At 55.3% G+C, this 21578-nt stretch overlaps 1 protein-coding gene across 1 annotated transcript in view; it reads right to left on the bottom strand.

The window, feature by feature from the left end:
* PVRL1 (poliovirus receptor-related 1 (herpesvirus entry mediator C)) overlaps positions 1 to 21567 on the bottom strand; it is a 61668-nt gene extending 40101 nt beyond the window's left edge. The window contains exon 1 of the mRNA XM_004689172.2: positions 21188 to 21567. Coding sequence (XP_004689229.1) covers positions 21188 to 21266 — 79 coding nt within the window. The 5' untranslated portion in view covers positions 21267 to 21567. The remainder of the gene's footprint in view (positions 1 to 21187) is intronic.
* Between the last annotated feature and the right edge of the window lie 11 nt (positions 21568 to 21578).

Raw genomic sequence — 21578 nt, 5'->3', positions numbered from 1 at the left:
CCCCCCGGGATCCCCAGAACAGACTTCCTCTTCTCCCAGAACTGCTGAAGCCCGGGGCAGGGTTAGGGAACCCCCTCGAACCCCTTCTTCCAACCCTGATGGAGCCAGAACCCCATTCAATCTTTTCTTGGCATACTCAGGGTTAGGGTAGCTAAATTCGTCCCCACCCCAACCCCTAGCCCAGAAAATACAAATAGACTTGCTTTTAAGTCTTCTTTCAAGTAAACAGCATGGGATTGCCCCATTGGGGTTTCTAATAGCTTAGAAAAGACATTAAAGTCAAGAAAAGAGAAGGGGGGCTTTGGTGACTCCTTCAAACCACGACCCAAGGCCACCACATCCTCATTTGCTCATTTGCGCTGAGAGCACACGTGAGAATAAAAGCTCACAAAGTCTTTCAGAACACTTGGATGGCCATCTCCTTTAATCCTCCCGAAAACCCTCAAGTAGGCATTAGTCCCCTGCTTTTACGCTCAGTTGGGCAATATTTATAGAAAAAGAGACGAAGGGCCTGAGAGATGGCATAGACTGTCTGAGTGCACAAAGCTAGTTTGTGGCAGGGAACCGAAGTTCAGCCTGCTCCTCAATTCTTGGACGTAATACTGGGTGAGGAAGGAGAGGGTTTCAGAATCTATCATTTGCCTTCCAGTAGTTTCCACCTGGCATGATGGTAGGACCACTGCCTTCCCTGTGGGTGGTGGTCAGGTCAGGTCCAGCCATCTTTATGGCCCCTGAAGGATGGGGAGGCTCCATCAGACACAGGTGCAAGGGCTCCCACATTTACCTTGTCATAAAGCTCTTTCCTGCTCACCACACCAGTGTCACACTGATCTCCTCTTCTCCGAGTTATTTTAAGCAATGGCTCTCCTTGCCCCTGGGCCTTTGCACAAGCTGTTCTGTCTGCTGGGAGCATTGCTTCCCTGTACTGTTTGAGGGTCACCTCCATTCATATAATGCTGTCTTCTCCCCATTCTGCTCCTACTCACCTCTTCCACTTCTTTTGCCAAACCTTCCATCCCATCTCTCATCCTAGTGACGAGAGTGGGTGTTCCACTAAGGCTGTCAAACCTCTCACCTCTGAGCTCCAGTCAGTGCAATCCCAGGACCCAGTCATAGCCCCAGTGTTTCTGCTATACTAGGTTGCTGAAGCCTCCTGTCCTTCCAGGTCCTTCTTCCAGTCACCTCTCCCATGTGGAATGCACTGGCTCTGGTCTTTCCATTCCCCTTGCTCTTACCTGAGGGGCACTGCTGAGTATCTGTGCCAGACACTGTACTATTGCCATTTGGGTAGAGGTGACGCAGGTAGTGCTGAGAGGTAGACAGGTGGAGAAATAAGAAGATGAGATTTTCTCTCTAGGAGCTCAGTCTAGCAGGACACCCAGGCATGGAAACAATTCCCAAGTGATAAGTGCTGTATATATATATATATATATATATTTTTAAAGAATGAACCCATAGTCATGGGCATTTGGGAGGAGGAGTCCTATCTGGGAGTGACTGGTGTCATGGAAGAGGAGAGGTTTCTAGTTGTGTCTAGAAGGATAAGTAGGAGTCCCTCAGGGAGAGAGAGAAGAACGAGCAAAAAGTGGAAAGAGAAGCATGGTGTGCCTGACTTGTTGGCTGGTGCAGAGGTGATGGAAAGGAGAGCAAGTCTAGTTTCAAAGGGCTTTGTTATAAAACCACAAGCTCAAAGGGATATGTGAGCTCCTATATCCATGGCAGCATTATTTACAACAGCCAAGACACAGAAACAACCTTAAGTTCCCAGCAACGATGAATGGATGAAGATGTGAGATGTATATGTTTATGTATATATATGTGATTATATACACACACACGATGGAATACTACTTAGCTATAAAAAGACACACACACACATAGATGCACATGGCGGATTACTACTTAGCTATAGAAAAGATGAAACCTTGGCACTGAAGACAACACAGGGGGATGGTGCGAAATAAAACAAGTCAGAAGGAGAAACACAAATGCTGGATGATTTCACTAATGCGGACTAAAGAGAAACAAAGGAAAGCACCAAGAAAAATCAAATCAAAACAAATCCCTAGGATACAACCGCAGAGCTGGGAGGAGACCAAAGCGGGGACAGGGTCAGTGGACTGTGATGCAGGGCTACGGGTGCTCTCGGGTGGGCGTGGTATGCTAACATTCATCCGCAGTGCTAACATTCATCCGCAGAGGTGTGAACCTGAACCCCTTAAATACATAGTGTCATAAAAACAGTGTTACCTGGGAAAAAACCCAAAACAAGAAACCCATGAACTTAGCACCACTGCTAGCACAAAGCAAATGATATATTAGTCGGTATTATTACAGGAATTTTATTCTTTGACAACTATGTAAATAAAAGCATGCTGCATCGGTCAAGGGTCTGCAACTCACAAGGCAGGCCTGGCCTGCACTGCTGCTCTTTAAACAGGGCAGTCACTTGGAAAGAGGCACTGGAATGCTCAGGAAAAGAGTGTTGAGTCACAAAAGGCCACAGAGTCCATTTATATGACAATAGAGTATACACTACATCGTGTGAGCTCATTTATATGAAAATACCGCACTTACACCTAGCCCAAGAGCCCATTTATGAGGAGGGTCCAGTCTGGAACAGGCAGATCCACAGATGTGCAAGTCAATGAGCAGTTGCCAGGGGGTGGGGGAGGGAAAAATGGGGAGTGACTGCTAGTGGGTACAGGGTTTCTTTGGGGGTGAGAAAATGCTCTATATACACTAAAACGTCTGCACTGTATACTTTAAAAGTTTGAATTTTATGATACATGAGCTGTACCCCAATTTAAAAAAAAGAGATGCACATGAAGAAGGAGGGATGGTGGGAGCCAGACCCAAAACTGATGGAGGCAGGGTGGCCACAAGGAGACCTCTGCAAGGCTGCAGCACCCCCCAAATGTAGGGGTCCCCCATTCAGCATAGCTGCTCTGAACGATGACCTTCTCAGATCTGAGACTGTATCTTCTTTCCTTCCCTACCCAGGTCAGATTCTCCTGGGGTTAGGGGCACTGGAGAGAGCCTGGGGCCTCCCCATCCCCTCCTCGAGGCAGGCTCCCCTCCCCCAACATGTAGGAGGTGTGGCTGGCACATCATCCTGGGACCAGAGCGACAGACAGATCACCTGACAAACCGTACCACTTATTTTTGAAGACAGGCGGGTCCCCTGGTAATAGAGCAGGCACGGAAGAGGCTTTGCCACAGACCAGGAAATTAGGGCAGGAAATAACACTATGAAAACAGAACTGTCTGTCCAGAAACAGGAGTGAAAACGTCTACTCCCATCTCAGTGTCAGGGCCTGTCTGGGTTCCAGGACCATCCAGCGGTGGGTGGGGCTGCGGCACCTTTTCTCTGGGGGGGGCGGGGGGGGGGACGCAGCGGCAGGGCTCCTCTGTCTTCTCTGTACTACTGGGAGCCCCTTTGCTTCCAAGGCGCTGGGGACAAGGGAGGCCAACAGTGTCTCAAGTGTGGAACCCTGAGTGTAAGGGGTTGCAAGGGAGCCTGGGGAGAGAAGCAGAGGACCCCATTCTCAAGGCCCTGTCATCTTTGGGGTTCCAGGGACTAGGGTTCCCTGGGTATGGGCTAGGGGAAGGTGATGCGTCAGCGCAATGGTGCCTGTGCAATGGAGTGTGAGAGAGTCCTGGCTGAAGATTTAGAGCTTCCCGGATGGGCTGAGGAAGTGGCTCAGAGACTGGGGTGACTGAGCACCAAACCAGAGGCGCACACTGCAGGGGTCCCTTCCCTCCAGAGTCCTAGGTGTGAGTAAAAGGGCTGGGCCAGCTCTAGAGTCTGCAGGGCAGGCAGCAAATGCTTATGAATGAAAGGGGGGCGGGGAGCCCTGTGTGGGAAACACAAAAGAGCCTGGCTGAGTGGGCTGAGGCTGGGGGACTCCCTTGCAGGCAGCAGCTTTATTTTTACTCTGGGCTGGGGGGCTGAAGGCAGGGCAGAGGAGAGAAAGCAAGGCAGAGCAGGTTGGAGGGGGAGGACTTCACTGATTTTTCCCAGCATCCCCCAGGCCACTTCTCTCACCACAAACCTCAGTCTCAAGCCACTTGGTTGTCATGGAAACAGGCCGGAATAGAACAGATGGTCTCCACTAGCCAAATTCCAATTAAACAGGGCAGAGATGGATCAGGAAGGGGGTGTGATGTGACTAGGTCGCAGAGGACTCTATACCCAGCCCAACCCGCACAGCATGGGTTACCCCAGGATGGAATGGAAGGCTCCCCCTAATCCATGCCCCCCACCAGGGCAGAAGGAAATTCTGGGAGAGGATCTCAGGTATGGGTGGAAAGGTGACTGAGGGTCATTACCCAGTCACCGCAAGCCTTAACGTTGGGCCACCCCGTTGGGCCACCCCGGAGAGGGGAAGCTTGGGGGCACATACATTTGAACCTGGGACAACACTGCGTCAGAGGCCCACGCACGCACGCCCACGCGCCTGTGTGCAACTAAAAGCACAGATGTACACGTACGTGTACATTTACACACAAAGAAGCACACGAGGGCATGTGCGGCGAGGTTAAGCAAAGTCATTAATCAGAGACGCACTCTTCAAACAGTGTGAACAAAATGGTTTGGAAAATAAAATAAGCAATATCTTTCAATGAAAATGTATTAAGAACCTATTAGATGCCTAAAAGCAGGGATTCCACACGTACCGTGGCATGGTCCTGGGCACCAGGGAGCGTACAGGGTAAGTGAACTAATACCATGATCACTCTCTAGGGCAGGAAGGGTCACAGTGCCACAAGAAACGTGGGGAGGAAAGGATGAACTTGAGGAGGGGCTGGTTAAGAAGGAAGGGTGTTGCAGGATGAGCAGGAGTCTGACAGGCCGTGACCCGGCCCACAAAGCAGAGGGACCTGAGAGCAGAGGCTGCTGACCCGCTGGGGACAGGCGGAGTGCGGGAGGACAAGCCCAGTGGTGTGGGGTCTGGCGTGGAGAACAGCAGGTGAGCCGTGGGGGAGGGAAGACCCCAGCACAGGCCATTCCTGATTCAAACCAGCACACCTCTGCCTGGGAGACCACACACGGCCACAGAGGCCCTGGCCTCAGGGCTCCATGCACAAGGGGTACTTAGTAAAGGTGGACTGAACGGAAAAAGGTGATTTTGTTTGTTGCCAACGAAATGAAGATGGTAGTTGTAGTGTCAGGAAGGGGGGGAAGCAGTTACAGGGGTTAAAAAAGTGCCAAGAAAACCAGAGAGGTGCAGGAGAAAGAAACCTCAGTGCTGACTGGGGCTCAGAAGGAGGGGAAGCCAGTTCACTGTACGTTTATGGAGCACCTACTGTGTACAGCACTGAGCTAGAATCTGTGGAGATTTTTATGTTTGAGTTCTCAGCTTCCAAAAGCTTCAGGTGTAGGGTGAGGGAAGAGAGAAAGCATGAGATAGAATAACACCAAAGGACAGGACGGGAAGGCCTCATGGGAGAGGGCCATCTGGGAACCAGGTAGGTCACAGGTGGGTAGGGAGGCTCTGGGTTGAACCAGAAGCAGGAGCCAAGACCCAGTGGTGGGAGTGTGCAGGAGGAGCTGAAGCTGTGAACTTTAGCTGCAACCTAGGGGGTGACAGGCCCCAGGGGGGCTTCAGCAATGTGACATTTTCTATGGTCACGTGGTGTAGATGGGCAAGGATGCTCCTGGCACCTACAGGCAGAGGGCTCTGGTGCTGCTAAATCTCCTACAAAGCACAGGACAGTCCCCACCGTAAAGGGAAGCTGGTGGCGCTCTCTCCCACCAGCTGCTCTATACTCCAAACCCCACTCACACTGGGCTTAGCCCTGGCACACTGCCAGTCCCCTTCCATCCCACCAGCCTCTTCTCTCAGGTTCCCTCTGCTTGGAGGGCCTTACCTCACTGCCTGGCAAACTCCTACTCATCCTTCAAGGCCCTTCTTCTTTAATCCCCTGACCCAGAATAATGCCAGTAATGCTGGCTAGAGAAACCCGGGTCTAGATCATGGAGTCTGTGCTTAAGTCAGCAGAACCGGGAAGCCGGTGGCTTTGGAGCATAATGTGACATGCTCTCATTTCTCCTTGTTCTGCCAGTGCTGTGTGGGCTGAACAGGAACAGGGAAAGGGCCCCGGGATGCCTCAGAGGGTGGTTGGGATGGGTTTGGAAGCGTCCTGCAGAAAAGGAACCAGTAAAACTGACAATGAGTCAGATGCAGAGGCTGAAGGGACCAGCACTCCTCTGGCTGTTCCAGTCCCAGAGGTGGGAAGGGCCCTTGAGGGCTGTATCTTGGGAAGAGAAGGATGAGGATATGGCTCTGGATGGTACAGGAGGTGTAAAGTGGGACGGCTAGGCTGAAGTCAGCGAGAGCAGGTTGGGGACTGCTGTCTCGAGTGCCACGCCCTCGTGCGTCTTTCTAGTCCTTCCACTGCATATGCCCCTCACCCCCAGCTCCCCGCCTCCCATCCAGACTCTAGGCCTCTTCCCGGTGTGCCCACACCGGGCCTCTGCTGGCTGCCCTGGTCATCCCCCCTACCACGTCCTCCTCCAGCCACCCCTCCCTGGCCACCAGGGTTTGGCTGCAAGGGCGCTGCTCAGGGAAGCCTCGCCCAGGGAGGGTTCTTGCCGCCATGGTGCTGCACACACCCCTCGGTCTAGGCGTTCTCTGGGGGATGTGAGCATCACCCCCAAGAGCAGGGATGTTTTGAGGACCCCAGCTCAGCAGAAGCCTAGAAGAGGCAGGAGAGGCCCCAGCACCTGACCGTCAGCCCTTGCTGCCTTCTCCCTTTCGTGCCTCCTCCCTCTCCCCGACCTCTTGGCAAGCAGACAATCCAATGGAAAGTTTTCCAGCAGCTAGAGGTGACAATGCCACCAAAAATGCCAAATATTAAGGACACGTGGTTCACTTTCCTCACCCTAAGCATCAGGTCCTGCTTCTACTCAGGGAGTCACCTGGTCTTTAGACAGACAGCCTGGGACCTTGATGGGAAGGTTACAGTATTCACGACACCACATCTATTCTTCACCTGCACATTGCAGATGCTCAAAGAACGTCTGTTGACTGAACTTACTTGAGTAGTAGGGAAGAGTTGCCCATAGGGTCCCTCAGGATCCCAGCTGGCCAGCAGAAAGTCAGTGGGGACAGGTGGCACTGTTAAGGACAGCGAGTCCCTAGAGATGCTCTGTGGGGTGGTTCTCAGGCCACCCGTGCAGCCAGAGTAGGAAACAGGAAGGGGAATCCAGAGACCATGGGGGCGGCCAGGGAAAGCAGGTGACTCACCTCTCCTGGAGAGCAAACCCCAGCCTGGGCCAGGAGACCAGAAATCAGCTTGGGGAGGGTGCAGGGGGAAGAAAGGAGGTGGTGGTCTAGGCAGGGTTGCGGGTGGGGGTGGGGGTGGGGGTTTCTTTTCAGAGAACTTGGCAGAGCCTAGAAGGATCTCCAGGGATAGAGATGTGGGAACTGAAAGTGGGGGGAAACACCAATGACTTATTAACCAGAGTCACTAATTATTAACCACGTAGACTCTTGGACTTGCAGGCCCAATTTCTGGCTTCACCTCTTCCCTGCTGTCGAGTCCCAGGAGCTTCTGGAACTTGCCATCCCCACCCCCTCCAGTCTCCCACACAGGCTATCTCCAGCCTGGCCTTGCTTTTTATCGTTCCCTGCTCCCAGTCCTTGTGGTGTCAGGAGAGAACAGGATGACAGTGATTGAAACTATCACTGGGGCCATGTCCCCCGATTGGTCTGGCTGACCTGGAAGCAGCTAGGTTCTTGGGATGCCTCTGCAACCTCCCTCCCCCAGAAGGTCAACAGGTCCCTTATCTCTCCCTGCCCAGTCTCAGGGTTGGGAAAGGGGAGCCACTGAAGGGTGCCACCCTGCTGATGGGGGTGGGGAGGTCTTGATGCCAGGGGGGGTGACAAGGAGCAGTGTTCCTGAGGACTGTTGAGAGGGGGCTCCAAGCCGAAGAACCGGGGACAGTGGAGCCAAGTAGGAAAAGCATGTTGGGAGTAGATCCTGAGCCTCCTAAGGATGGAGGCTTCTGGGTTGCTTTTAAGATAAAGGGAAGCCCAGAGGCTACAGGGACGAAAAGACAGTTTACCATGGTCCTGGAACCTGATTAAGTCGGTCTCACCAGAGAAGCAAAGTGGGTGGCCGAGGGGGATCTTAGTGTCTGGATGGTGCCGATCGGCTGCCTGCTGGGTGGGCGCGCTGGACTTGAGAGTGTATCACAGCCTGGGCATCACAGCTCCCAACAGCGGGGTGCCTCACCTGCCACATGCCCGGCTCGCTCTCCTGGTGCTGTGACAAGCCACAGAACGGCTGCTCCATGTCGCAAAGAGCCGATGGGCTACAAGAAGGCTGCCCAGACGGCACCCCACAGTGGGCGTCCGTGCCCCCAAGTGACTGCACCTTCTCTGAACGGCAAAACCCCCTCCCCAACAAGGCACAGGCTGTGGGATGATTAGGGAGTTGCCCCCGACTCTGTTTCTTGGGTGAAGTGGCTGCAGGTAGAGGGGTTCCTGCCCCCCAGGCTCCTGTCCCCCATGACTTCCCCACTGTCCTCTCTCTGTCCTGAGTCTCTGCAATGTGTTCCCTTCTCAGGCCCCTCTCTCCCCATCGCCAACTTAATTCCTTAATTCCCACTGGAGATAAGAGGATCTTTCACTGCAATTTACTGTTAATCCAAAGAAAAACAGGGTTGGGAAGCATGGAGACAGCCAGGCCACTCTCCCTCTACCCCACCCCTCAGGGTCCTCACAGAATCCCCGGGCAGGTCAACCTGTGTTTGGGGCATCACACCTATTACTGGGGATGCACACGACCTGATTCCAGACCACCTGAGATGGTGAGGTGTGGCAGTCTTGGTAGAATCGCTCAAGGGAGAGAAGACTCTGGGGAGGGTGGGGGGTGTGGGGGCTGTCTTTAAATGGGTGGAACTTCAGATTTACATATTTCAGCCCCTGTAAGGAAGAATCTAGGGCAGTCCAAGTTGTACCTGCTGCTGTGTAAGAAGGTGAGCGCCTCACCCCTGCCGACATTCATGCTGCAGCTGGCTGTTCAACCAAATGCTAGGGATGTGTGGTCAAAGGTGGTTTATTTTTAAAGAATATTTATTTATTTATGCTTACAGCAACTGGGGTACAGGCCAGAGGTGTGGGGGCTGGGAAGATTCACCAGAGACACAGTGGGGAGCAGAACCCCAGATCGACTGAAATACACTGCTGAGGGAGCAGCAGGCGGGTCTGGATTGGTCTGCTGCGCCATGTGGGTCAGCTCCTGGCCAGGGATTGAACTCATGCTGCAGTGGCTTTGGAGGGCTTCACAGTGCTGCGCTTTAACCCTTTGCACCACCAGGGAGGGCCCGGTTGTGGGTTTTAAGAACTGAATTGTGTGACTCTCCTCCCAATGTGGAGACTGGGATTCTCTAACTCACCTTTCTAGTCTTTCCCGACTTTCCCAGCAGGACAGAGAGGTACCTTCAGAGGAGGTCCCTGTGAGCTCAGAAGTTGAAATGACTTACCTTTAAGGGTGAAGGGGAGTTCCCTCCCCTGCCTGGCATTCCTGCCCCTTCCCGTCTAATCAGGGAGGGTTTAGGGAGAATGAGGGGTTTCAGTGGATATTCCCACAAGACCTAGCTCTGTCTCCCCACTGAGCCACTGGCTGTACGCATTATGAGGGGGCACCCTCTCATGTCCTCTGCTGTGTGTGAGGTCAGAGGGCACATGTGTCCTCTGCTGGACTGGACACTCCCGGAGGGCGGGGCTGCTTACTATTGTCGCCTGTCCAGCGCCTGGCCCACAGGAGGCACTGGCGCATGCGCTATGGGGTAGCCGCGGAAAGGGACCTGCCCACTTCTGCCACTACACCATCCTGAGGGCAGGGGCATTCCTGACAGTAGGCACCTGGGGAAGTCAGGATCCCCTACTGGGGTTCTGGGGTGGAGGGCATATAACACTTTAAGAGGGGAGCACAGGATGGTGCCAAAGAGCCACTAGGTACCACATTAGGTGACAATCTGAAATGGGGGTGGCTTTCTGGGTGAGGAGGTGGGGCTAAGTCCTCAATGCAACCTGCTGGAGATATTACCCTAAAGAGGCCACAGTTGAGGGACTCCCCCAAGTGCTGGGTCATCTACTCCTGGGAGGGCTCCTGGGCCTGGCTTCCCAGCGCCAGGAGTTAGGCAGGGTCGCCGGGCCAGCCTGCAGCAGCTAACAGCCAAGTCGTGTGAACTTGCTCCGTACCAGGCACTGTGCTAATCACAGCACAGGCGTGATTCACTCCTTCCAAGCCTCCCATCATCGCACCCGCTTTTTACAGTGAAGGGAGGTCAAGTTTAGGGAAGACAAGGCAGAGAGACATGTGAGCATGTGTCCATCACAAAAAGCAGAAAGCATTTGGCTCCAAAACAACCAGTGGCTTCAGTCAATTTGGTGGGAAAAATACAGAAACCACTTGTTTGGGATCTTAGAGACAAAACAATTCTCTGAGCTCGACCTTCTCCATTCTCCCACTGGCGGCTGGGGGGCAGTGCAGACCGGACACTCATCTGCCTCCACGGATATCGTTTTGATCACCTCTTCTCCTCCCTCCACTTCCCCCACCTCCCAGCTTCTTGGCTCTGCCCGGCCACCCTGGCAGCAGGGTGAGAGGTCCCCACCTCCATGGGGAAGAAGGATTATCAGATTCCCCCAGGAGTGCAGGCACACGCATGCACGCATTCATACACACAGCACAGAACCTCGTAACATACGTGCACACAGCACATGACTCGCGACAGACACGGACACGGAGCATGAGACCTCACATGCACACCAATTATAAACCTCCCCTACACGCACAGAGGACATAAAAACACTTGTAAAGCAACACATAAACCAGCACAAATTATCATTATAGAGCAAACTGTACCCGCAGCTGAGGGGATGGAAGGAATGGAGTGAGGGGAGAGGGGAGAGGACATTTTCTGGGAAGGATGTTTCTGAGCAGAATTGCGGGGGCTGGTCTCAGAGAAGCTGCCTGTCCCCTGGCCCAGGCTCTCTGGGGGGTTAGGGAGCTGGGCATAGAGACCCTCCCTGTGTATCTCTGTGGCAGTGTAAAGAGGTCGGGGAAAGGACGCCCTTTCTCCTTCACCACCCCCTTTTCAGTCCCAACCCGGCGGCCCATTATATGACTCCTGGGAGGCGACGGAGGTGGGGGTGATCCGTGGGGGCAGACACAGGGGAGCAGGGGGCCGTGGTGTAAGTTCTCCAAAGGCCCATCCATCAACCGAGTGGAGATAATCCTAGTGCTCAGCAGGCCCAGGACACTGATTACTCTCTGGGTACCATAAACACAGCAAATAAATCTGGTAAGGGCCGGTAGGAGGGTGTCTCCGTAACAGGGCTGGCCACCCTGCCTGGGAAGGGAGAGGAGGCCCATCCATCATTTTGAGAGATGCTGCAATCCAGGCCAATGAGATCAGGACACTTTGGGGGGTGGGGGAGGTGGACAATCATAATAAAATAATCCAGTGCAGGGTGGCTGTTCCGTGCCGATCTTATTTACACCGGGAGAAGCTTGTCCCTGCCTCCACTCCAGTTTATACCCAGAAGCCACTGCAGTAACTGCTCTTGACTCAAAGCCCCCAAAGGAGACCTGACCCAGAGGGCGGGGCCATGAAAGTAGCCTGGTTCAGGAGCCAGGTTGGGATGGGGGCCAGGCAGACCCTAGGCCCTTCAAAACCCATCGCTTCCAAGCACTTCCTAGGTGCAGGGCAAACTGCAAAGCCAGGATCCGACCACACAGCTCTGGCCTGTGTCTGGCCGCAGAGGCTGCACCGTAATTCAAGCTAACGGAGCATGGATAATCTAGAGCAGTGGAGGGTCCAGGAGGAATTTCTCATTGGCGTCGAAACGTATCAGATGACCATTTTGCAGACGAGTTACCATCCTAATTAAGCAAAGGAGTTTGTAAGGTCTGAGCCCACGTGGTGACCTGCAGGGTCGGTGTGTGGTGGGGGTGGGGTGGAGGGGGCACTGGCCCTGAGTGACCCTTGAGAGGACAATCTGCACGTGGTATCAGCGTCCAATCAGTCTAGCCCCAGCACTGGGAAAGGGCTTTGATTTTTGTGTTCCCATGATCCTCTTTCTTGGGATAGCCACCACAGCCTCCGTCCCCAGCTAGCTGTCCTGAGGCTGACAGGGCAGGAGCACCAGCCTTTTCATCCCAGGAGATCAAAGCAGCTGGCACAGGTGAACACCCTAAATCCTTTCTCCCCCCACCTCCCAGGAGGCAGGGGCCCCTCCCTTGCCATCTTTTGGGATCTCTGGGTGAGGGCAGGAGAGAACGGAACTTTGCAGAAGCTTAAGACAGGTCCTGGCAAAGAATCAGCTCCCTGAGCTGTGGACCCACCCAGGATCTGGGACCAGCCTGGGAACACCCGCTGGAGGCAGTTCCAGGCGGATTGTCTGGAAGAAGCAATTGCACCTGCTCGTCGTCTCACAGTGAGACATGGCAGGAGGCCCCCAAATGACATCAGTGATGCCCACAGGCTCAGGAGATGGAAGAGTGATAATACCAGGACATTTCCCTCTAGCATAGCTGCATTAATGCTCCCAAGGCACAGCAGCGCCTGCAGCAGGGCAGAGCAGGACGGAACGACTGTACTGCTAGCACTTGTAAGGTATCCAAAAGATACAGTTGTAATAACTACCAAGACGCCGGTGATTAGCACTAATAACTCCCCAAATGCTCCAGGGATGCGCTGGGCTATTCCGGTATCATCAAAGGCACAAGTGTAAAGGTGTGATGCCGGGGAGGTGGGCAGGCTGAAAGCAAGATCTCACGGCCCTGCGGATTCAGTAAGCTGCCCTCCTCCCACCCCCACCCCGCACCAAGCAGCCTCGCCAAGTGGTACCAACATGACACGGGTTCCATTTCCTGGCTCTGCCACTTCCTAGCCCTACAGCCCAGGTCAAGTTATCCAATGCAATCTCTGCCCGAGCCCCGTTTTTCTATATGCAAAAGAGGGGAAACGAGAAGTGTCTTTCATGCGTGTTGTTATTACAGGTAGGATGTTTACAACAGTGCCTGGCGCCCAGAACTCTTGATAAAAGTTTGCTATTGCTATATCATCAACTGTCCAAACAAAGCAACTGTGTATCCACCTACATGTACTAGGATGTGGCCAACTCTGCTTGTCCCTGTGGAAACCAAGCCCGGTCAGCAGCAGGCCTTGAACTTTTGGAACTCTCAGTCTTGTGACTCTCAGGCCCAAGCACCTCTATGGCAAAATGCAGAGCAGTTAATACACAGGGCAGGAGGTGGCAATGAGAGGTCATTACCCGCTGGGGTTCCTGAAGGTTCCTGTCCTCAATATTTAGCTATGGGAAACAAAGGAGTGGGGGTTGCATGTGCAAAGGCACTGAGGTGGGAAAGCACAGAACACAAATAGCGGAATGTGTGGTCAGGTGGGCCTGGGATGCAGAGGAGGGTGTTGGGAGGTTAGCCAGGTAGGGAGCCATTCAATGCTGGGCCTGGGAGTGTCTTCTCAGGTGTGCCTGAGATGCAGTCAGCCAAGCAGCGGTGTGGGCAGACTGGAGACCAGAGCCAGGAGAGAAGTAGCTGGTGGTTGCTAAAATAATCCCAAGAAGGAGGCTGTTGCTACCGGCCCCTCCCAGAGGGCTGGTTGTCTCACAGGCCTCTGGCAGCCTTTGCCCATAAGAAACCAGGACTGAGGAAGGGGTTACCTGGGGGACAGCTCAGGGTCCACAAAAAGGAGCCCCCAGAAGCAGCGCCGCTAATCCCATTTAGGGCCTGCCCTCCTGACAGGCTGTAGGCTAGTGTCACGCAAGGGAGCTCGGGAGGGCACAGGTTGCCAACCCCTCATCTCTAGAACAGAGCTCACGTCTGACCGAACAGATCAGTGTTCCCCTCTCCACCGATTCACTGGGCGGGAACAGCAGCTCCTAGGCCAAAGTGTGGGCTGGCTGGCTGGTGTGACCCTCCACGGAGGACTCCAGGTGAGCCGTGTGCACCAAGGACTGGTTACTTGGGCCTGGCACTTCCCTCCATGAGCTAGCTCACTGAGAAGGGGCAAGCTTTCCTTTGCCCTCTGTCTGGTTTTCATGGTGCACCCATTTGAGCCCCCATGGAATTCTATGAGCAGTGTGTAGCAGGACTGCTACAGAGGAAGGGAGGGAGGGACAGGCAGAGAGGAGGCTGGCTGCCCAAGCCCCAGATTCTGTGGAGAAATAACCCTGTCTTTGGTGGGGTTAAAGGCTCCATCACAGAGATTGTGGGGTAGAAGTTAACTCTACCTCCGGGAGGCAGGGGTGTGGAGGATTAGGAAGCCCTGGTCATGGCTGCCAGCTGGTGAAAATATGCATCTACCTGCATGCATGTGTGGCTTCTACCAGGCCCCTATGCCTACCTTTCAGAGGGAAAGAGGGGTCGAAGTCTGGGCCAAGGCCATTGTGAGGAGTCCGGATCCTTATCCCTGTCACTGCTACACGTTAAGCGTTTCCTCAGGCCATTGGGATGTGAGGGGGTGTATGTGTGTGCACCCCCAGTCTCTGAAGGCTCTCTTCCTCGAGGTGGAGTCCCCAAGGTAGCAGAGCCCATTTGCTCTTCTGGCCAGGAGCTGAACTGAGGGACCCCGTGGGCGGAGGGATCCCATGTACTCAGCACACAGGACGGTGGGGTGGGGTAGGGTGGTGGTGTCTCCATGTATTGCCATTAGGTCGGTTCTAACTCCCAGTGGGACATTCTTGTGCCCGTGGCACTGGCCTGTTTTGCTGCCGGGCCATGCTGCAGCTGTGTCCCAACGGAGCCACCAGCCAGCGGAACTAATGTCCTCTAATGAGATCCGGGCCAGAGTGGCCGGGCGGGTTTTATTGTCTGTGGCTTGGTAATGAGACTCCTCATAAACTGAGAATGAAATTGGGGTCTGTGTAGACTAGAGGGGGGGTGTGGAGGGGGCCCAGGAGAGGGAATCCACTCTGCCTTCCAAAGTTCATCACTCTTCTTTTCTTTGCTACTCCATCCAGTCCAAATGGTTTTGGGGGTACCCATTCTCTGCCCCTGGGTGTCAGTGCATGCCTGTGCGCGTGTAAGTGTGCCCAGGGATCCCACACTCACACACTTTCACTTCAGGGGCCCTGCCCATGTCACAGGCTGGATCCCCAAGGGGTGAATCTCTAGTTCCCAGAAGCACCACCTGGGGTCCCCAGCTGTTCTACTGTTGGGTCTCCTGTTCTCTGTTCCAGCCTGGGCTCCATGGTCAGCTCTGGTTGTGTCCTCAGTTTATCTCTCACTTCCCCAGGGTGCCCCATGTTCTGGCTTATTGTGGAAGATTCTAAGCTGATGGTGGTTGACAAAGTGAATGCTCATCTCTCTGGAACATTCTAGCTTGACCCTACTCAACCTCCTCCTAACCTACTCCATCTTCAACTACTGTATTTGATGTCAAAAGACCTGGCATCTAATTTGGCTACAGTGGCATGAGATGGACTGCAAATCCCTAAACTGCAGTCTCACTTTCCTCACCTGGGTGGCACTGATGGCGCCCAGCAGGGGTGTCTGAGAGGACCCAGGGAAACTGAGCAGAGAGCCACAGCTGATTACTGGTGAAGGCCTTCCTTCTGCCGCAGGAGGAAGCGGAGCATGTGCTGGGAGGAATTCTCTATCTGCTTGCACCATCTCATCAAATGGGTGGGCCGCTGCGAAGAGCGTCCTTTGCCCATCCTCCCCCCAAATGTGGGAGTTTGGAGGAAGGCAGGACTGAGTCCCAGGCCCTCTCTGCCAGCGCCAGGCTGATGCTACCGTAAGCGCTCCAGATGGGCAGTGGTGCCCAGTGGGCCACAGCCAGGGAGTGGGCGGTTGCTCGGGAGAAGCCTTGGCCACAAGCAGCAGAACAAAGACCGCAAGGCAGCAGGTCCTGGTTGCCGCTCGACCCCCAGGCTGGGTGCTTGCAGGTACCCGACCCCTCTGGAAGCTGCTGCTGCTCTTCCCTCACAGCCGGTGGGGGCAGAGGCGCCTGCCAGCAGCTCCAGGGTGGAGGCAGGGAAAGCGAGGTCAGAAGGGTGCATGCAGGTGGCTGAGAGGCTCTTTCTCAGAGTGGCAAAGCTGCCACCGTCCCTTTGGGGCCAGGGCCAGTAGGAGGAAAGCAGCTACCACCTTTACGCCACAGGCCCGGCATGCTGCAAAGCACTTTCCCTACTTTATTCTTGAGCTAACCTTCACAGTCCTCTTTTGAAATCTCTATTAGCGGAAACCCATTTCACAGATGGGAACCTGAGGCTATGATGTGTCCTAACCAAGTCCACTCGGCTAGCAATGAGTAGAGCTGGGATTTAAACCGAGCTCACCTGGCCTCTTTGCGGTCACACTCCTCTGAGTGACCACGGTCAGGCCATTTGCAGGAGGACAGTTATCTTTTGCTCCCTCTTGCCGAGAGTTGGGACCACTGTGATTCTGGTCTGGAAGACTGAAAAGCCCACACAGATCTCCTGAGGCCCTGAGGATCACACCTTCCTACTGCCCCACCCCTGACAACGCTTGGGATTGCTGTGACCATGAAAGTCTTTCAGGTCTTTCTTGGATCTGTCCTTGAACTGAGTTCAGCTCTCCTTTTGGGATGGGTCAGGGTTTAGACATGAGGTCCGATGCCTTTTCTTGTGTCTTTGCTGCTCCCCATTGCCCAGCTCCCAACAGCACCAGAGCATCCAGAGGTTCAAGGGTTAACTGGACTAAGGGGTGTTATCTCTAACTCAAAGCATTCCCTTTGCAAGGTGATCCCTGCTCTGATCTTAAGTTACCTCTAGTCCCAGCCCCATCTGCTGCTGGCTCTGCAGACCTGGTCTCTCTGGAGGGATGGGCATCATGGGGGAGAAGCGCTCTCCAGCTGGACCTGGGCACAAGGCGCTGGGCTCCCAGGACTGCCCTGCTCCCCACTCTGGCCCTTCTTTTCCATTGCCCTTGCCAGGCAGGGCCTCTTGCTTTCAGCTGTACTAACTCGGGATGCCCGCAGGCACATACGTGTTGGCGACCTGGGCACCCATGTGATTCTGCTGGGGTTTCGTGAAGAAGAACGTCCACGCATGCCACTGTCATCCCATCCCCATCCTTTTCCTCAAGCTTTTATGCAGGAAGCAAAGATGCTAAATTAATAGCTGAAAACCTATCTCCACAGCCCTCCCCAGCCATTCAGGGATCAAGAGAAGCTGCAGGACAAGCCAGGCTCCGGTTAACACTAGGTTCTTTCCAACAGGAAAAGGGCAGAGAGAGACGACAGTCTCTCCAGGCAGGCGTCTCCCTGCAAAGATGTGGAGGTCCTCCTAAAAGCCAAAGGTAGAACAGGAGAGAAAGCAGTGTTTAGCGGCCTTCTCCCAAAGGACTCAGCAGCTCCTGCAAGGACCTCCCAGGTCACCCCCACTGACACCGTGGCCTGCAAGATGATCTAGGCTCAACCCCTGTACAAACGCTTTGTGGAAAAGCCATCAGAAATCAGTTACATGTGAACATGCACTCGATGTGTATTTATGGGCCCGTCCCACGGTGACCCACAGACAGCAGCGCCCACACCTTCACAGCCTCGTCCCCACGAGTCCTCGGGGACTCGTGGGTGGTAGATAACCAGCCCCAGCACACAAGGCCTGGCATGCAGGCTGGGTGGTCTCAGATGGTCCAAACTAGCACAGCCCAAGTCCCACATCTGGCTAGGTCCACTCTAGACTGGCTAACATTCAAACTTCAAACAAAATCAGCGAAACAGGTGACTACACAGACTCCCTGCTCTGTCCCTCCCCCAGGTGGGAGTCATTCAATTTACCAGGTTAACCAGGGAAGATACAATCAGGAAAATCGAAGGTACATTCACACCTCCCTGGGGTGTTTTCTGTTTGTGCTGAACAATGAACATTAGTCAGCTGCTCAACAATGGCAGCATCACACACACAGAATGGGCAACCTTCTGCCTGGCCCATTGCTTAGTGGGCAGCCCTCCTGGCACCTTCAGCTGGGTCCTGGGCAAGGAAGGGGCCGATGCGGGGGATGCAGCACTGTCTGGCAGGGCTCCCGATCAGTCTCACCCAGCATCCTGCAGCCAGGGGCCACCAGTGCTGGGCACAGAAGTGCAGGCTCCAAGCCCTCCCAGGCCTCACAACCCGGGTGGGCAGGCGGGCAGGCGGTGGGCGACAGCTCAGGTGCTGCTACCTCTCCTCCTTCCTCTGGCACTGACTGAGTCTGAGACGCTCCCCACCGCGCTGCCTGCCTCGGAAACGGGCACTGCGAGTCCCATTCGCACACACTGCCAAGCCTGGCCAGCAGAATTGGTTCTGCTCTAACGTCCTGCTCAGCAAGCCCAGACATGGCACTGTCTGTGAGCGACGGGGAGGGAGGGAAATAAGCCCACAGTCCTGACGCTAGGGCTTCAAGGGAAACCACCATGACAGTGAGCTCTGCACGGGCTCCAGAGAAGGGGTGCTGCCTGACAGGTCTTCCGAGGGTGTGCATGACACCTGGGGTGTGTGTTCTCTTTCCAGACAAAAGGTTTGGGGAAGCCAATTAGGGAGGGTGTGGTGTAGGTGGGACCCCAGCTCAGTGCACCTGCTTCTAAGGCAGGTTCTCAAGACTCCTCCTGCCTGTGCCAGCCCCTCTTTGGGTCACAGCCCCTCTCCCACTGCCCCCTGCCCTGACTTAATGGGCAGGAAACAGAGATTGTGACATTAGGGATTTGTGGGCTTTGATACCCTGCCTGGTAAAGTGTGTATGGTTGAAAACACTTCAGGGTTTGCCTTTGGTAGCCAGGTAGGGAGTATGTTGAAGTCAGGGGGCCATTACATACACTGGAGGGTCCCCCCTACATCTTTTAATGTTCCCTTCCCCAGGAGAACCCAGAAAAGAGCCCTGGGATGGCAAGTCCCCAGACAGAAGCAGCAGTGGGGCAAATGGAGAGAGCCTCTGGGTGGTGGAAATTGGGGTTATAGAGAAGACAGCAACTTTGGATCTACCAGCTCTTGGCCAAGTACCACATGGGCACAGTCATACCTGCCTGCCTCCTCCCTTCACAGGAGGCACAGGGGCACAGGTGCTGGGTAGAAGGGCCGGGGAGTTGGGAACTTAGGCTGCTGCAGATGCTCCCCAGTATAACAACCCTGACCAGTGGAGGGGAGCGCAGGCAAGCTAGTAAGTGCTCATGGAGCTGAGGCTCCTTCTTGACACCCCACCCCTCATCTGGGTTTTGTGTGGAGAAGTGTCCACATTTGTTTGAGCCAGGTGAGCATGTCAGCTTCCTGCCCCCCTTCCAAGTGCAGGGGAGCAGGGCAGGCCTCCAGCCCCCCAAAGAAGGAATTAACCATTGTGTATCAGGAAATGGAGGAGAATAACAAAAGCAGGGAAGAGAGGGGGGTGAGCCTGGCCCCCTTCCTCCAAACCTTCCTGCCCTTTGTCCAACCCAGGACTAGGTTAACCCCCAGTGTTCCAGACTAATAACTAGGAAACTCTCCCTTCCCTGGGTTCTGGGTGTGGACAATACGGAACTGCAGGGTGCCTGGTGTCAGACCCCACGGAACTGCAGGGTGCCTGGTGTCAGACCCCACGTAGAGCTTGAGCTTTTGCTATCTCCAGCCAGCCTCCCGGAAGGTGCAGAGTGAGAAGCCCTCCCGCTCTCACTAAGACTGCCCTCTGGGGGAGGGCTTCAGTCATGCCCCTTTGAAAGGGCAGTGACATCTGGGTGCCTTAGAATACACCACCACCCTCCAGCCCACACCTAGCAGGGCAGCACCCCAGGGCTGCAGTCAGGGGCAGGGGCACCAGTGTAGGCTTCCACAAACTGTTTTTGATGCCGTCCACCACTGTGAGATTTGCTGAGCTCTGCCAGTGAGCTGGTAGCACCAGGGGTCCAGAACTGAATGCGGCCAGGTTCTAGCCTGACAGGAGTGAACCCCTGCCGCCAGGCTGGCCCTAGATAACAAACTGCCCTGAATCTGCGGCAGCGCAGCATCTCCTCCCCTTTGCTGCCAGCTGCGCCTGCGATCTAGTATTCTTGCCCGGAGCTGGGCTTGTCATTCTGTACTCAGACCCCTTATTCCGCCAGGACCACGTGCTCCAGCCAAGCCCCACCCTCCAAACCCACACCTAGCGGAGCGGGAGGTCTTCTCAGATTTCTTCCCAAAGGACTGGAGGTCCCCTCACCCCCACCACCCGAGGCTCGCAGGTCCCCAGCCACCTTGGGAGACAGGCAGTTTCCCCAGGGAAGGGAAAGGGTTAAATTCAGGCAAGAGGACTCGGTCGGATTTGCCTTCTAAACGCATTTTCCAGTTCATTCCCCAGCACAATAAGTCCGGGCCGGTCCCAGCCTCCGCCCCCCACCCCACCCGTTAGAGGGGCCACCGCGGGCCACCCCAGGGTCGGTTGTCGGGTTAACTCCTCCGACGCCGGCACTTCTGTGAAGGACTCTCGGGGCACCCTCGAGAAAGTGGGTCATGCAGCCACCTGGCTGGCTCGAAGCCCGCGGCGACGGCTCCGGGGAGAGCCCCCGAAATTGGCAGCGGAGTTCCGAGGCGAAGCCCAGCCCGGCTCAAGGCCGGGAGGTTTCGTTGCTGCGCCTCCCCGGCCTCTCCCTTCGGGAAGAGAACCGCAGGTGAGCGAGAAGGTGCCTCTGCCGCAGGAGCGGGCTCTCCGCTCCCGCTGTGGGGAGCCGTGGGGCGGGAAGGAGCCCGAGCGCCCGAAACCGTCAGGCAAAGAGGCCAGCGAGAGAAACGAAGACCTCCCCCCCCTCCGTACCCCACTCCTGCCACAGCCCACCAGCTCAGAGAGTGACGCCCTCCCCCTGGGGCTGTTGTCTCATACCCCGAAACGGTGATTACGGTGATTATTTTGCATTTATGTAACACGCAGTGTTTCCAAACTGCTTCCCGAGCTGAGAGCTGGTTATTAAATAAATAGAACGCTATTACATATTATTATTTTTATGAAAAATTGAGCGGAGAAAGTGCTTTCTTGCTACATAGAGACGTGCATCCGACTGCTTCCCTGCAGGGCAGGCTGTTCGGCTTCTAAACGTCTCTTTCTCCGCGCTGCCACCCTCCACCCCCCCTTACCTAAACCGTGACCCAACTTTTCTGGCTTCTTTTACTCCCTACAACCCAGTCGTGCCCGCCACCCAGCTCTCAGCCCCGGGGAGGTATTGGATAGGGGGCGAAGGAGGGGGGCAGAGGCGCAACCGCCTTACCTGGGAGGAAGAATGCCGTCAAGCCAAGAGCGAGTCCCCACCAGCGTCCAGCGGCGCTCGCAAGCCCCATCCGGGCCATCGGGGGCCGGGGGTCCGGCGAGAGGGGCCGCGAGGAGAGCGCTCCTCGCGCTCCAGAAAGCCGCCCGGAAGACGAAGGCAGATCACTGCCGGCCGCCGGGTGCTCCGAGGATCCAGGTCAGCCGCAGCCGTCGGCCGGGGCGGGGTGGGCTGGGTGGGATCGGCGGAGCAGCAGTCCCGGCCCCGGGCCGCCGCCGGCTCAGAGGCTCGGCAGATGCCCGCCGCAAGTTGCACGAGTCATGCCCCCTTCTCCTCCTCCGCTCTCCTCCCCGCGCCGGTCCCCGCCCTCTTCTTCCACGCAGAGCGGGGCTGG

The sequence above is a fragment of the Condylura cristata genome, unplaced genomic scaffold (genome assembly GCF_000260355.1).
Source record: "Condylura cristata isolate star-nosed mole 26May11 unplaced genomic scaffold, ConCri1.0 scaffold00025, whole genome shotgun sequence".
Taxonomy (NCBI): Eukaryota; Metazoa; Chordata; class Mammalia; order Eulipotyphla; family Talpidae; genus Condylura; species Condylura cristata.
Note: the sequence above shows the minus strand (reverse complement) of the source record. Positions and strands in the feature narration are given on the sequence as shown.